We start from the raw sequence: 13,226 nt of genomic DNA, 5'->3' as shown, positions 1-13,226 counted from the left end.
TGAACATCATTTTCAACACATTAAAGCCTATACTATACTATCATTGACCTACAAAACCGTCCATAACCTTTCTCCTTCGTATATCTCCGAACTAATCTCCCAATATTGTCCAACATGTAATCTCTGGTCCTCTCAAGACCTCCTGCTATCCTCCACACTTATACGTTCCTCACCCAATTGCCTCCAAGACTTCTCCCAAATATCTCCCATCCTCTGGAATTCTGTGCCCCTATACGTCCGGTTATCCACCACATTCAGAACTTTCAGACAGAACTTGAAAACGCACCTCTTCAAGAAAGCTTACAGCCTGCAATGTCTCCCTGCCACCTCACCACCACCGAGCTGCTGAAACCACCCAGCCTACTGTCTCCTTCACGATTACCCTGTAGACTATAAACCTGCAAAGGCAGGACCCTCTCGTTTTTGTACCATTCTGTCATTGTTAGTTTGTTCTCTGCAGTTTATATTTGTAAAAAGATTTGTATAAGATTATTATTATTATTTGTACTTTGTATGTAACCCCTACTCAAGTGTAGCACCATGGATGCAATGGTGCTCTAAAAGTAAATAATAATAATAAAAAAATACCTTATGCTTCATTCAAATATCTGATTTTTTTTGTTATACATGAATAAAACTGAGCAATTTTGGTCCAGTTTTCCCTGTGATTTTCTCATTTGCCAGAAATACTTTGCAAAGTTTCTCCAAACCATTAAAGTGTTAAGGACAGACAGCAGATGTATTGAACACAGATGGCATCAGTGTACTGTTTGTGATGTCCACGGACTCATAGACTTGTATGGTTGATTTTTAATCTGTGACTCAAATAAAAAAAAAAGATATGCGAATATCACCATAGACCAGACCTGGGTAAAGTGCGGACTGAGACTTCCGAAGGGCTTAAACAGACCCCACTGTGCCCTCCCCTGACCCCCATCCGTTCGCCCCCCCACTGTCACCGCTATCCGCATTCTTGGGATGCAGACAGCGGTGAATAAATTGGTGAAGGAGGGGCCGCGGGCCCTTTCTTCCACCAATCAGCGTGTGAGACTACTGACACGATCACATCATTTCTTTGCATCAGCTGTGCAGTGCGGAGTCAGTACATCAGAGACAGGAGCAGAGAGTCGGGGGGATGGGGAAGAGGTGAATATGTGGTGGTTTTTCATGCGTTTGACATCTTTGAGTGTACATAGGGAGGCTATTCGGGGCTTGTACTATGTGAGGTTCAGGCTGCATATGATCGGGTATGTGGGGGCTCATACTGTATATAGAGGGGCTATGTGGGGCTCAGGCTGTATACGGGAGGCTATTTGGGTCTCTTTCTGTATATGGGAGGCTATGTGGGGCTCAGGCTCTATACAGGAGGCTATTTGGGGCTCATACTGCATATGTGAGGCCATATGGGGCTCAGGCTGTATACGGGAGGCTCTTTGGGGCTCCTACTGTATACGGGAGGCTCTTTGGGGCTCATACTATATATGGGAGGCTCTTTGGGGCTCATACTGTATACTGGAGGCTATTTGGGGCTCATACTGTATATGGGAGACTAGGTGCGGCTTATACTATATACGGGAGGCTATGTGGGGATCATACTGTAGGTGGCAGGTTATGTGGAGGATCATGCTGTATACAGGAGGTTATGTGGGGGCTCATATTGTATGTGGGAGGTTACGTGGGGGCTCATACTGTATGTGGGAGGTTATGTGGGGGCTCATACTGTATATGGGATGTTATGTGGGGATGCATGCTGTATATAGTAGGCTTTGTGGAGGGTCATACTGTATATAGGAGGCTATGGGTGGGCTCATATGGCATATATGGGAATGGCAGCATACTTAATTCTGTTCAATGTTAAGTGATGCAATTAATACTAATATAAAAATTAATTTTAATTAATATATTAATATTGAGCAGAAATAATAACAGCCTATTAGTTCGGACTAGCAGTCATCAAAGCAAAAGGTGGCTACTTTGAAGAACCTAGAATATAAGACATAATTTCAGTTGTTTCACACTTTTTTGTTAAGTATATAATTCCACATGTGTTCATTCATAGTTTTGATGCCTTCAGTGTGAATGTACAATTTTCATAGTCATGAAAATACAGAAAAATCTTTAAATGAGAAGGTGTGTCCAAACTTTTGGTCTGTACTGTATGTGAAAAAAATTGCAGCAAAAAACAAAGTATGCTGACCTCCCGAGCCAGGGCTGTGCTAGCAATGTTGGAGCTGCGTCCACTGACGATTGAATAATATTGCTATGTCACATGAGTGCTGCAGCCAATCAGTGACTGAAGCTCACACTTCCCTTGGATAAAACAGTAAAGGCTCATTCAGACGTCGGTGCAAATTGATTGGAATACGGCTCGCAATGCACGGACTGGCCGCGGAATAGAAATACATACAGGAGACCCGCAGCCAGTCCGTGCTCGGACCGATTTGCATGGACGTCTGAATGAGCTCTTACGTGAGAGAAGTGTGAGGTTCTGCAGCCACCGATTGTTGCAGGGCTCATGTGACATAATAATGTCACGCGAGAAACAGAGCAAGCCGCTCCAACATCACTGACACAGATGCGGCTCTGGGAGGAAGTACCGTATATGTTGCTTTTATTTCACATGGAGCACGGTTTATTTATGAACTGTTGCCCAAGTTGTGGACTACCCCTTTAAACATAGGAAACCGTATTTAACCTTGTATCATTTTATTATTGATGTAGAAAAACGGATGTCACAGATGTCAATACAGATGAAAAATCGTGCGTTTTTTGGATGAAAAGCTGATGTTTTTTCATAGGCTCCTGTGAACTTGGTCTTAGAAAGTTGTAATTAAAATGATGTAGATTATTTACTAGAAAATGGTATTGATATTAGTATTAAGAAAACCATAAGATAATCATATATGTAATATATAAGATATAATTAAAATAGCAGAAATGGGTCGGAACACCTGATGGTGTGAGTGCAATGTGTAGGTGCACATTCACACTGTGGTCATTAGCAGCCAAAACCTAGGATAAAAGCAAATAAGTAATAGTACACGTAAATAACGCAGCGTATTTGGTTGAAACTATTGTTATTAAAAAAGTGTAAAAGCCATCCCACCGCGACATGGAGTACCCAATCAGGATGGTCCTATCTCTAGTATTCAATCCCTGTATGTGCCATCAGGCCTCAATAGACGGGCACAGAGACCAATCTAGGGGAAACTGTAGTGAAACTGTTGTGAATTCTGCTCTTGGGTTCCCTCCGGTGGTTGCTGGTGGTAATGCAGTTGTCCCTGGGCTGCAATCCTGGTCAGGTGTCTCTGCTGATTGCAGTTCTGACTGGGGTATTTAGGTGTGCAGGATTCATTAGTCCTTGCCGTTGTCCACTGTTCATGGAGGTTTTGCATCTATGTCTGGTTCCTCCTGCCCTGCTGCCAAATCAGCCAAGATAAGTGTCTGGTTATTGTTTTTGCAGCACACATGCTGTGTGCTTTACAATTCAGTGTTGTTCATTGTTTTTTTTGTCCTGCTTAGACTGTGTTAGGATTTTCTCAGTCAAGTTGGATTCTCAGGAGATGCAGATATACATTCCATGTCTTTAGTTAGATGTGGAATTTTTGTATTATCTGCTGTGGATATTTTTAGGGTTTTAATACTGACCGCTTAGTATTCTGTCCTATCCTTTCCTCTCTCCAAATGCCTACTCCAAACACGAATTTCACCTCTAACTCCTAACCAGGCAGTAAGAACTATCACTGGCAATTCCCAAGTGCCAGTGGCAGCATATATAGCAAAGAGAAGTGGCCACCACTGAACAGCTGAGATAATTCAGGTTGGAGAGCTCCAGGAGATCAACTGAGTAACCCTCGTACCGACAGCAAGGAAAAAAACTGAACTGTTGTGAAGATGGTGAAGCAGGTCTAATCAGAGCGGGTGTTTGCGAAACAGGTCGCCGCAAGCTTGTGGCCCCTCTCTTGCGCAGTATTGCGTAACACCAGGTCTGACTGTTTTGCACTTTTCCATGGAAAGCTATATAGCTTAAATACACAGTCTAAAAAGGAGGAGGGAGCAAAAGATATATTTGTCTACAAACCCTTGACAGATCTACAATTATTGTCTAGAACTACCGAAATTTTCTTCTATTTTTTTTTTTCCTAGAAAGCGCACACAAGTCCTTACAGTAATATTCTAAGGAAATGACCATCGATCTGGAAGCAGCAAAACTATCATTTTCCGTTAACTTGATCCTAATTAAAGAAATACAAAAATAATGTAGAAATATTCCAATAATCCCCACATCTATTAATCACTGCATAATTTAACTACTTGAGCCTATGGGAAATATTAATATTGTATTTAGTAATTAATAGCATAGAAATGAATAGCTATTATATTATACACATGCCGGGGCTGGATGACCTGGTTGTATTCATTCTTGGCTGCACTGCATATAATAAATACACCCCCTGCCATGATCATCTGCAAATCCCCAAACATCTGTGCAAAATTGTGTTACACAACCCCCAAAAAACCGGACAGGAGCTTCTCGCACTAGTGTAGTGTGAGCCCCAGATGGCGGGTGCCGGGGGCAACCAACCACCCACTCCGGCCTAGACAGGGAATGTGGATTCAATGATGTAGAAGGGGAAGACAAGCTTTCATCTACAGGATACTAAGCGAGGCCATTAATATGTATCAACCTCGTGTCTCCATGACCTCTATGAGGATCTGATTTCTGAAAAGGCCTAATGGGCAAGGATGGATTCAGAGGCTCACAACATGGCTGAGCCAAACGATGTCTCTGACATTGATTGATATCGATCTCCATCACAATAATCGCCCCATACGCATCATCCGTACTGAACATATAAAGGCCCATTCACATGGTACTTCCATTTTTTTTTTTTTTGCTACAAAGACTCACCAGATTTGCAAAAGCTCTGCAGTTCTACAGGGATCAAAATGCCCAACGTGTGAACACAGCCTTTACTGCAAACTGATCAATTATCAATATTTATCCTATAAACATGGCAATATTGACAAGACGTGGCCCCGGGCCTGAAGGCAGGAAACCAGGATGTTATTTGTACACACTAATAAATACACAGGGTGCAGGGCGGTAATCCCGGGCACTGGCAGCAGGAATGTGCGGAGTGTGCAGTGCTGATGACAGCTCAGGAGGAAGAAGAGGAGGAAGAGGAGGAAGAGGAGGAAGAGGCAGATCACAGGGACGAGCAGGGAATGCAAAGGGAGAGGGGGCAGCGCTGAGCCCACCACAGGGACCAGCAGGGGACAGGGACCGCACAGGGCGAGGGGGCAGTGCTGAGCCCACCACAGGGACGAGCAGGGGAGAGGGGGCAGCACTGAGCCATCGCATGGACCAGCAGGGGACAGAGACCACACAGGGCGAGGGGGCAGCGCTGAGCCCACCATAGGGACGAGCAGAGACCCGCAGCGCAGCCCTGCACCACTTACTTGGCTCTCACCGCTCCCGGCTTCAGGGCGACCTCGATCTTGTATTTGGCTCCAGTTAACAGTTTGATCGTCCTGTTCTGGCCGAATCTCTGCCCGTCCACCTTAAAATACACTGGGCCGTCATTAGGCTGGATCTTAAGGGAGACCGAGATTTTCACCAGATTAGGGATCTCCCCCATGTTGGAGCAGAGGACACTGACAGCTCGGGGAGGAGGAGGAGGAGGAATCACACGCTCCCTATGGGACCAGCACTGGCGGATGATGCAGGCAGCAGGGCAGAGCCATCCACTGGCGGCGGCGGCACAATGCACGAACGTGAGAGCGCTGTAATCCTCTGCTGCATTATAATCCAATCTCTGGGAAGGGGGAGGGAAGGCAGGATCTCCTCCCTGCAAGACGGCAGCACCGGAGACAAGGAGCACACTGACTGCACCGGAGGCAAGGAGCACACTGACTGCACTGGAGAGGAGCACACTGACTGCACCGGAGAGAAGGAGCACACTGACTGCACCGGAGACAAGGAGCACACTGACTGCACCAGAGACAAGGAGCACACTGACTGCACCAGAGACAAGGAGCACACTGACTGCACTGGAGAGGAGCACACTGACTGCACCGGAGACAAGGAGCACACTGACTGCACTGGAGAGGAGCACACTGACTGCACCGGAGACAAGGAGCACACTGACTGCACAGGAGATAAGGAGCACACTGACTGCACCGGAGAGAAGGAGCACACTGACTGCACCGGAGACAAGGAGCACACTGACTGCACCGGAGAGAAGGAGCACACTGACTGCACCGGAGAGAAGGAGCACACTGACTGCACCGGAGAGAAGGAGCACACTGACTGCACAGGAGAGAAGGAGCACACTGACTGCACCGGAGAGAAGGAGCACACTGACTGCACCGGAGAGAAGGAGCACACTGACTGCACCGGAGAGAAGGAGCACACTGACTGCACCGGAGAGAAGGAGCACACTGACTGCACAGGAGAGAAGGAGCACACTGACTGCACAGGAGAGAAGGAGCACACTGACTGCACCGGAGAGAAGGAGCACACTGACTGCACAGGAGAGAAGGAGCACACTGACTGCACAGGAGAGAAGGAGCACACTGACTGCACCGGAGAGAAGGAGCACACTGACTGCACCGGAGAGAAGGAGCACACTGACTGCACAGGAGAGAAGGAGCACACTGACTGCACAGGAGAGAAGGAGCACACTGACTGCACCGGAGAGAAGGAGCACACTGACTGCACAGGAGAGAAGGAGCACACTGACTGCACCGGAGAGAAGGAGCACACTGACTGCACAGGAGAGAAGGAGCACACTGACTGCACAGGAGAGAAGGAGCACACTGACTGCTCCGGAGAGAAGGAGCACACTGACTGCACCGGAGAGAAGGAGCACACTGACTGCACCGGAGACAAGGAGCACACTGACTGCACAGGAGAGAAGGAGCACACTGACTGCACAGGAGAGAAGGAGCACACTGACTGCACCGGAGAGAAGGAGCACACTGACTGCACAGGAGAGAAGGAGCACACTGACTGCACAGGAGAGAAGGAGCACACTGACTGTACCGGAGAGAAGGAGCACACTGACTGCACAGGAGAGAAGGAGCACACTGACTGCACCGGAGAGAAGGAGCACACTTACTGCACAGGGAATAAGGAGCACACTTACTGCACAGGGAATAAGGAGCACACTGACTGCACCGGAGAGAAGGAGCACACTGACTGCACAGGGGATAAGGAGCATACTTGATGCTCTGCACAAGGGCATATTGACTGCTCTGTGCACAAGATAAGGAGCACATTGGCTGTTCTGCACAGGAGATAAGGACTAAGCACAGTGGTTTTCTAGCATACACTTTCTTCCAGATTTATATTTGCAGTAACCTCATTTTCCTCACTTGTAGGCATTGCTCCTACCATTGTCCAGTGTCTTGTCTGCACCAACTGATTGTACACATCACTGGTATACAGTTGTGGCCAAAAGTATTGACACCCCTGCAATTCTGTCAGATAATACTCAGTTTCTTCCTGAAAATGATTGCAATCACATATTTTTTGGTATTATTATCTTAATTTAATTTGTCTTAAATGAAAAAACACAAAAGAGAATGAAGCAAAAAGCAAAACATTGATCATTTCACACAAAACTCCAAAAATGGGCCAGACAAAAGTATTGGCACCCTCAGCCTAATACTTGGTTGCACAACCTTTAGCCAAAATAACTGCGACCAACCGCTTCCGGTAACCATCAATGAGTTTCTTACAATGCTCTGCTGGAATTTTAGACCATTCTTCTTTGGCAAACTGCTCCAGGTCCCTGATATTTGAAGGGTGCCTTCTCCAAACTGCCATTTTTAGATCTCTCCACAGGTGGTCTATGGCATTCAGGTCTGGACTCATTGCTGGCCACCCTAGAAGTCTCCAGTGCTTTCTCTCAAACCATTTTCTAGTGCTTTTTGAAGTGTGTTTTGGGTCATTGTCCTGCTGGAAGACCCATGACCTCTGAGGGAGACCCAGCTTTCTCACACTGGGCCCTACATTATGCTGCAAAATTTGTTGGTAGTCTTCAGACTTCATAATGCCATGCACACGGTCAAGCAGTCCAGTGCCAGAGGCAGCAAAGCAACCCCAAAACATCAGGGAACCTCCGCCATGTTTGACTGTAGGGACCGTGTTCTTTTCTTTGAATGCCCCTTTTTTTCTCCTGTAAACTCTATGTTGATGCCTTTGCCCCAAAACCTCTACTTTTGTCTCATCTTACCAGAGAACATTCTTCCAAAACGTTTTAGGCTTTTTCAGGTAAGTTTTGGCAAACTCCAGCCTGGCTTTTTTATGTCTCGGGGTAAGAAGTGTAGTCTTCCTGGGTCTCCTACCATACAGTCCCTTTTCATTCAGACGCAGGCGGATAGTACGGGTTGACACTGTTGTACCCTCGGACTGCAGGGCAGCTTGAACTTGTTTGGATGTTAGTCGAGGTTCTGTATCCAACATCTGCACAATTTGCGTTGAAATCTCTTGTCAATTTTTCTTTTCCGTCCACATCTAGGGAGGTTAGCCACAGTGCCATGGGCTTTAAACTTCTTGATGACACTGCGCACGGTAGACACAGGAACATTCAGGTCTTTGGAGATGGACTTGCAGCCTTGAGATTGCTCATGATTCCTCACAATTTGGTTTCTCAAGTCCTCAGACGGTTCTTTGGTTTTCTTTCTTTTCTCCATGCTCAATGTGGTACACACAAGGACACAGGACAGAGGTTGAGTCAACTTTAATCCATGTCAACTGGCTGCAAGTGTGATTTAGTTATTGCCAACACCTGTTAGGTGCCACAGGTAAGTTACAGGTGCTGTTAATTACACAAATTAGAGAAGCATCACATGATTTTTCGAACAGTGCCAATACTTTTGTCCACCCCCTTTTTTATGTTTGGTGTGGAATTATATCCAATTTGGCTTTAGGACAATTCTTTTTGTGTTTTTTTCATTTAAGACAAATTAAATGAAGATAATAATACCAAAGAATTTGTGTTTGCAATCATTTTCAGGAAGAAACTGAGTATTATCTGACAGAATTGCAGGGGTGTCAATACTTTTGGCCACAACTGTACCTGTGGGCAGTTTAATCCATCTTGACATCTCAGCTGCTAGAGATGGATTGCACAACAGGCAGCGGACAGCGAGTTGTACAGACGGGTGTCAACTATTGGCCAACACTTTGGAATAATATTTTAAGGTTAAGAACAGAATTTTTAAAGGGAACGTTTCACCTTGAGAAACATTATTTACCTGCAGATATAGGGTTAATCTGCAGATAAATAGCGCATAAATCTTGTGTAGCCGGCTTACAGGAAGCAAAGAAATGGAGCAAATTAAGTTTTACTGTCCCTGCTGTCATAGAGGCGGTGCACTCCAGACCAGAAGGGGGAGCTCTAAGCCTGTTTAAGGTGAACTCCCCTATAAGAACATCCTGATTTGGAGGGAAAGAGTTCAGTTCCTGTCAGAGAGACAGAGGGAAAGGAAGCAGAGGAGCCGTGTAGCCTGAAGTGCTACAGCTCCTGGAAAGAGACATTTTGAAAGCAGAATTGATTGTAGTGAGCATGAAGGAAAGCAAAGCACAGGAGAGGATATCAGAAGGGGACCAGCCCCGAGCAGGCTGCCTCCTTCTGAGGCGCAGATCGCCGGTAGCCGGAACACTGAGGTAGGAAGGACCTCTACGCCTTACTTCAGACATCAGCAGGACAGCTAATTGCACGTTACCTGTCTGCATCCACACCCAGGAGGCACGGTGGCACCCCTCAGAGGCTGGGGCATGCTAGAGTCCCTATAAACCGCCTCAAGCCACCAGCCATACGGGTTTTGTCCTGTCCGACTACGGGGGACAGAGAGAGAGACACAACATCTTTGAGGACCTTATTTGAAGCTTATGCTTATGTGGTTGTGTGAGCTTTTGGGGTGTTTGCTATTTAAGTTACCTTGTCTGTATTCCCTGTCTATTTGTCGTTTTGCTATTTTTGTACAATCCACCTTCCTGGGGGAGAGGGAGCCACTGACAGGGTCTGTTCAGGAGACAGGGATACGCTGGCGGCTCAGGCCTCCTAACCATTATAGGTACCCCTGAGATAAGGGCAAGTCAGGGCCCCTTTATAGAGTCAGGGACAGGAGCGGGTCCCAGTACGCCGGCCTGCCCCGTTATCGCCATTTACGGCGTGACAATATCACTGACCTAAAGATTTTTCTCGATCCAATATGGATCCTGTTGCTGCTTTGGCTGGACAATTGCAGCAACTCAGTCTAGAGGTGGCTAACCTCCGCTCGGCAGTTGTACAGCGCACTCCAGTGGCCACTGCAGGGGTTGCTACACCTCCACAAGCTTCACTGGAGCCTAAGATTGCATTACCTGACAGGTTCTCTGGGGGGCGCGAGAAGTTTGTTACATTCAGGGAGGCCTGTAAGTTATACTTTAAGTTGCGTCCCCACACTTCAGGTTCTGAGGAGCAGAGGGTCGGGATTGTAATCTCGCTCTTACAAGGTGATCCCGAAGGCCTGGGCTTTTTAACTTCCCGCTGTCGCTTTGCCGTCACGGACTGTGGAGGAGTTTTTTCGAGCCTTGGGTCATGTGTATGATGATCCTGACCGTGTCTCCCTCACTGAGTCCACAATACGTCACCTCCGGCAGGGAGATCGGCCACTGGAGGATTACTGCTCTGAGTTTCAGAGATGGGCTACTGATACTATGTGGAACGATCCCGCACTTCGCAGTCAATTCTATCAGGGATTATCTGATAAGATAAAAGATGCCTTCGCCCTACAGGAGAGACCAGCCACTCTGGAGGCTGCTATGTCTCTAGTGATTCGTGTAGACCGCCCCCCACCTGTGCCAGAGACTTAAGGAGCCGCTTTTTAAGGGTGACTAGAATTTGGAGTTACCAGAACCTGAGTCTCTAGCCCCTTTCTGCCATTGGACGTACTATTCCGTCCATGTGGGGTGGGCCTTCCCAAGGATGGAATAGTACGTCCAGCACGATCAGCCGCGCTCACGGGGGGAGCGCGGCCGATCGCGGCCGGGTGTCAGCTGACTATCGCAGCTGACATCCGGCAGTATGTGCCAGGAGCGGTCACGGACCGCCCCCGGCACATTAACCCCCGCCACACTGCGATCAAACATGATCGCAGTGTTCCGGCGGTATAGGTAAGCATCGCGCAGGGAGTGGGCTCCCTGCGGGCTTCCCGGAGACCCCCGGAGCAACGCGATGTGATCGCGTTGCGAGGGTCTCTTACCTCCTCCTCCCTGCAGCAGGCCCGGATCCAAGATGGCCGTGGCATCCGGGTCCTGCAGGGAGGTGGCTTCACAGCGCCTGCTCAGAGCAGGCGCCGGGAAGCCTGAATCTGTGCACCTCAGATCGCCGATCTGACACAGTGCACAGCAAAGTGTCAGATCGGCGATCTTACACTATAACATGATGCCCCCCCCCCCCCCCCGGGGCAATGTTATAGTGTAAAAAAAAAATATTCACATGTGTAAAAAAAATTAAAAAAATTCCCCCCCCCAAAAAAAAATATATATATATATGTATTGCTCCTATAAATACATTTCTTTATCTAAATAAAAAAAAAACAATAAAAGTACACATATTTAGTATCGCCGCGTCCGTAACGACCCGACCTATAAAACTGTCCCACTAGTTAACCCCTTCAGTGAACACCGTAAAAAAAAAAACGAGCCAAAAAACAACACTTTATTATCATACCGTCAAACAAAAAGTGGAATAACGCGATCAAAAAGACGGATATAAATAACCATGGTACCACTGAAAACGTCATCTTGTCCCGCATAAAACGAGCTGCCATACAGCATCATCAAAGAAAAAAATTATAGTCCTCAGAATAAAGCGATGCAAAAATAATTATTTTTTTCTATAAAATAGTTTTTATCATATAAAAGCACCAAAACATAAAAAAATGATATAAATGAGGTATCACGGTAATCGTACTGACCCGAAGAATAAAACTGCTTTATCCATTTTACCAAACGCGGAACGGTATAAACGCCTCCCCCCCAAAAAAATTCATGAATAGCTGGTTTTTGGTCGTTCTGCCTCACAAAAATCAGAATAAAAATCGATCAAAAAATGTCATGTGCCCAAAAATGTTACCAATAAAAACGACAACTCGTCACGCAAAAAACAAGACCTCACATGACTCTGTGGACCAAAATATGGAAAAATTATAGCTCTCAAAATGTGGTAATGCAAAAAATATTTTTTGCAATAAAAAGCGTCTTTCAGTGTGTGACGGCTGCCAATCATAAAAATCCGCTAAAAACCCAGCAATAAAAGTAAATCAAGCCCCCCTTCATCACCCCCTTAGTTAGCGAAAAATTAAAAAATTACAAAAATGTATTTATTTCCATTTTCGGGCTAGGGTTAGGGCTAGGGATAGGGCAAGGTTTAGGGTTGGGGCTAGGGCTAGGGTTAGGGCAAGGGTTAGGGCTATGGTTAAGGCTACAGTTAGGGTTGGGGCTAAAGTTAGGGTTAGGGTTGGGGCTAAAGTTAGGGTTAGGGTTTGGATTACATTTACGGTTGGGAATAGGGTTGGGATTAGGGTTAGGAGTGTGGTTAGGGCTACCGTTGGGATTAGGGTTAGGGATGTGTTTGGATTAGGGTTTCAGTTATAATTGGGGGGTTTCCACTGTTTAGGTACATCAGGGGCTCTCCAAACGCGACATGGCGTCCGATCTGAATTCCAGCCAATTCTGCGTTGAAAAAGTAAAACAGTGCTCCTTCCCTTCCGAGCTCTCCCGTGCGCCCAAACAGGGGTTTACCCCAACATATGGGGTATCGGCGTACTCAGGACACATTGGACAACAACTTTTGGGGTCCAATTTCTCCTGCTACCCTTGAGAAAATACAAAACTGGGGGCTAAAAAATAATTTTTGTGGAAAAAAAAGGATTTTTTATTTTCACGGCTATGCGTTATAAACTGTAGTGAAACACTTGGGGGTTCAAAGATCTCACAACACATCTAGATAAGTTCCTTGGGGGGTCTAGTTTACAATATGGGGTCACTTGTGGGGGGGTTTCTACTGTTTAGGTACATTAGGGGCTCTGCAAACGCAATGTGACGCCTGCAGACCAATCCATTTAAGTCTGCATTCCAAATGACGCCCCTTCCCTTCCTGTCATGTCGGACGCTGTTCAGACCAGGTCGTCCGACAGACAGCGGTAATTCCTCTTTTGTCCACTAT

The 13,226-nt window shown here is 46.6% G+C and overlaps 1 protein-coding gene across 1 annotated transcript in view; it reads right to left on the bottom strand.

The window, feature by feature from the left end:
• The window catches only part of CNRIP1 (cannabinoid receptor interacting protein 1), a 59,802-nt gene extending 54,012 nt beyond the window's left edge, over positions 1-5,790 (bottom strand). Inside the window, exon 1 of the mRNA XM_077282552.1 lies at positions 5,464-5,790. Coding sequence (XP_077138667.1) covers positions 5,464-5,642 — 179 coding nt within the window. The 5' untranslated portion in view covers positions 5,643-5,790. The remainder of the gene's footprint in view (positions 1-5,463) is intronic.
• Positions 5,791-13,226: the final 7,436 nt, after the last annotated feature.

Source organism: Ranitomeya variabilis, chromosome 2 (assembly GCF_051348905.1).
Source record: "Ranitomeya variabilis isolate aRanVar5 chromosome 2, aRanVar5.hap1, whole genome shotgun sequence".
In the NCBI taxonomy this organism is placed as follows: domain Eukaryota; kingdom Metazoa; phylum Chordata; class Amphibia; order Anura; family Dendrobatidae; genus Ranitomeya; species Ranitomeya variabilis.
The sequence above is the reverse complement of the archived record's forward strand: the minus strand, read 5'-3'. Positions and strand labels throughout refer to the sequence as shown.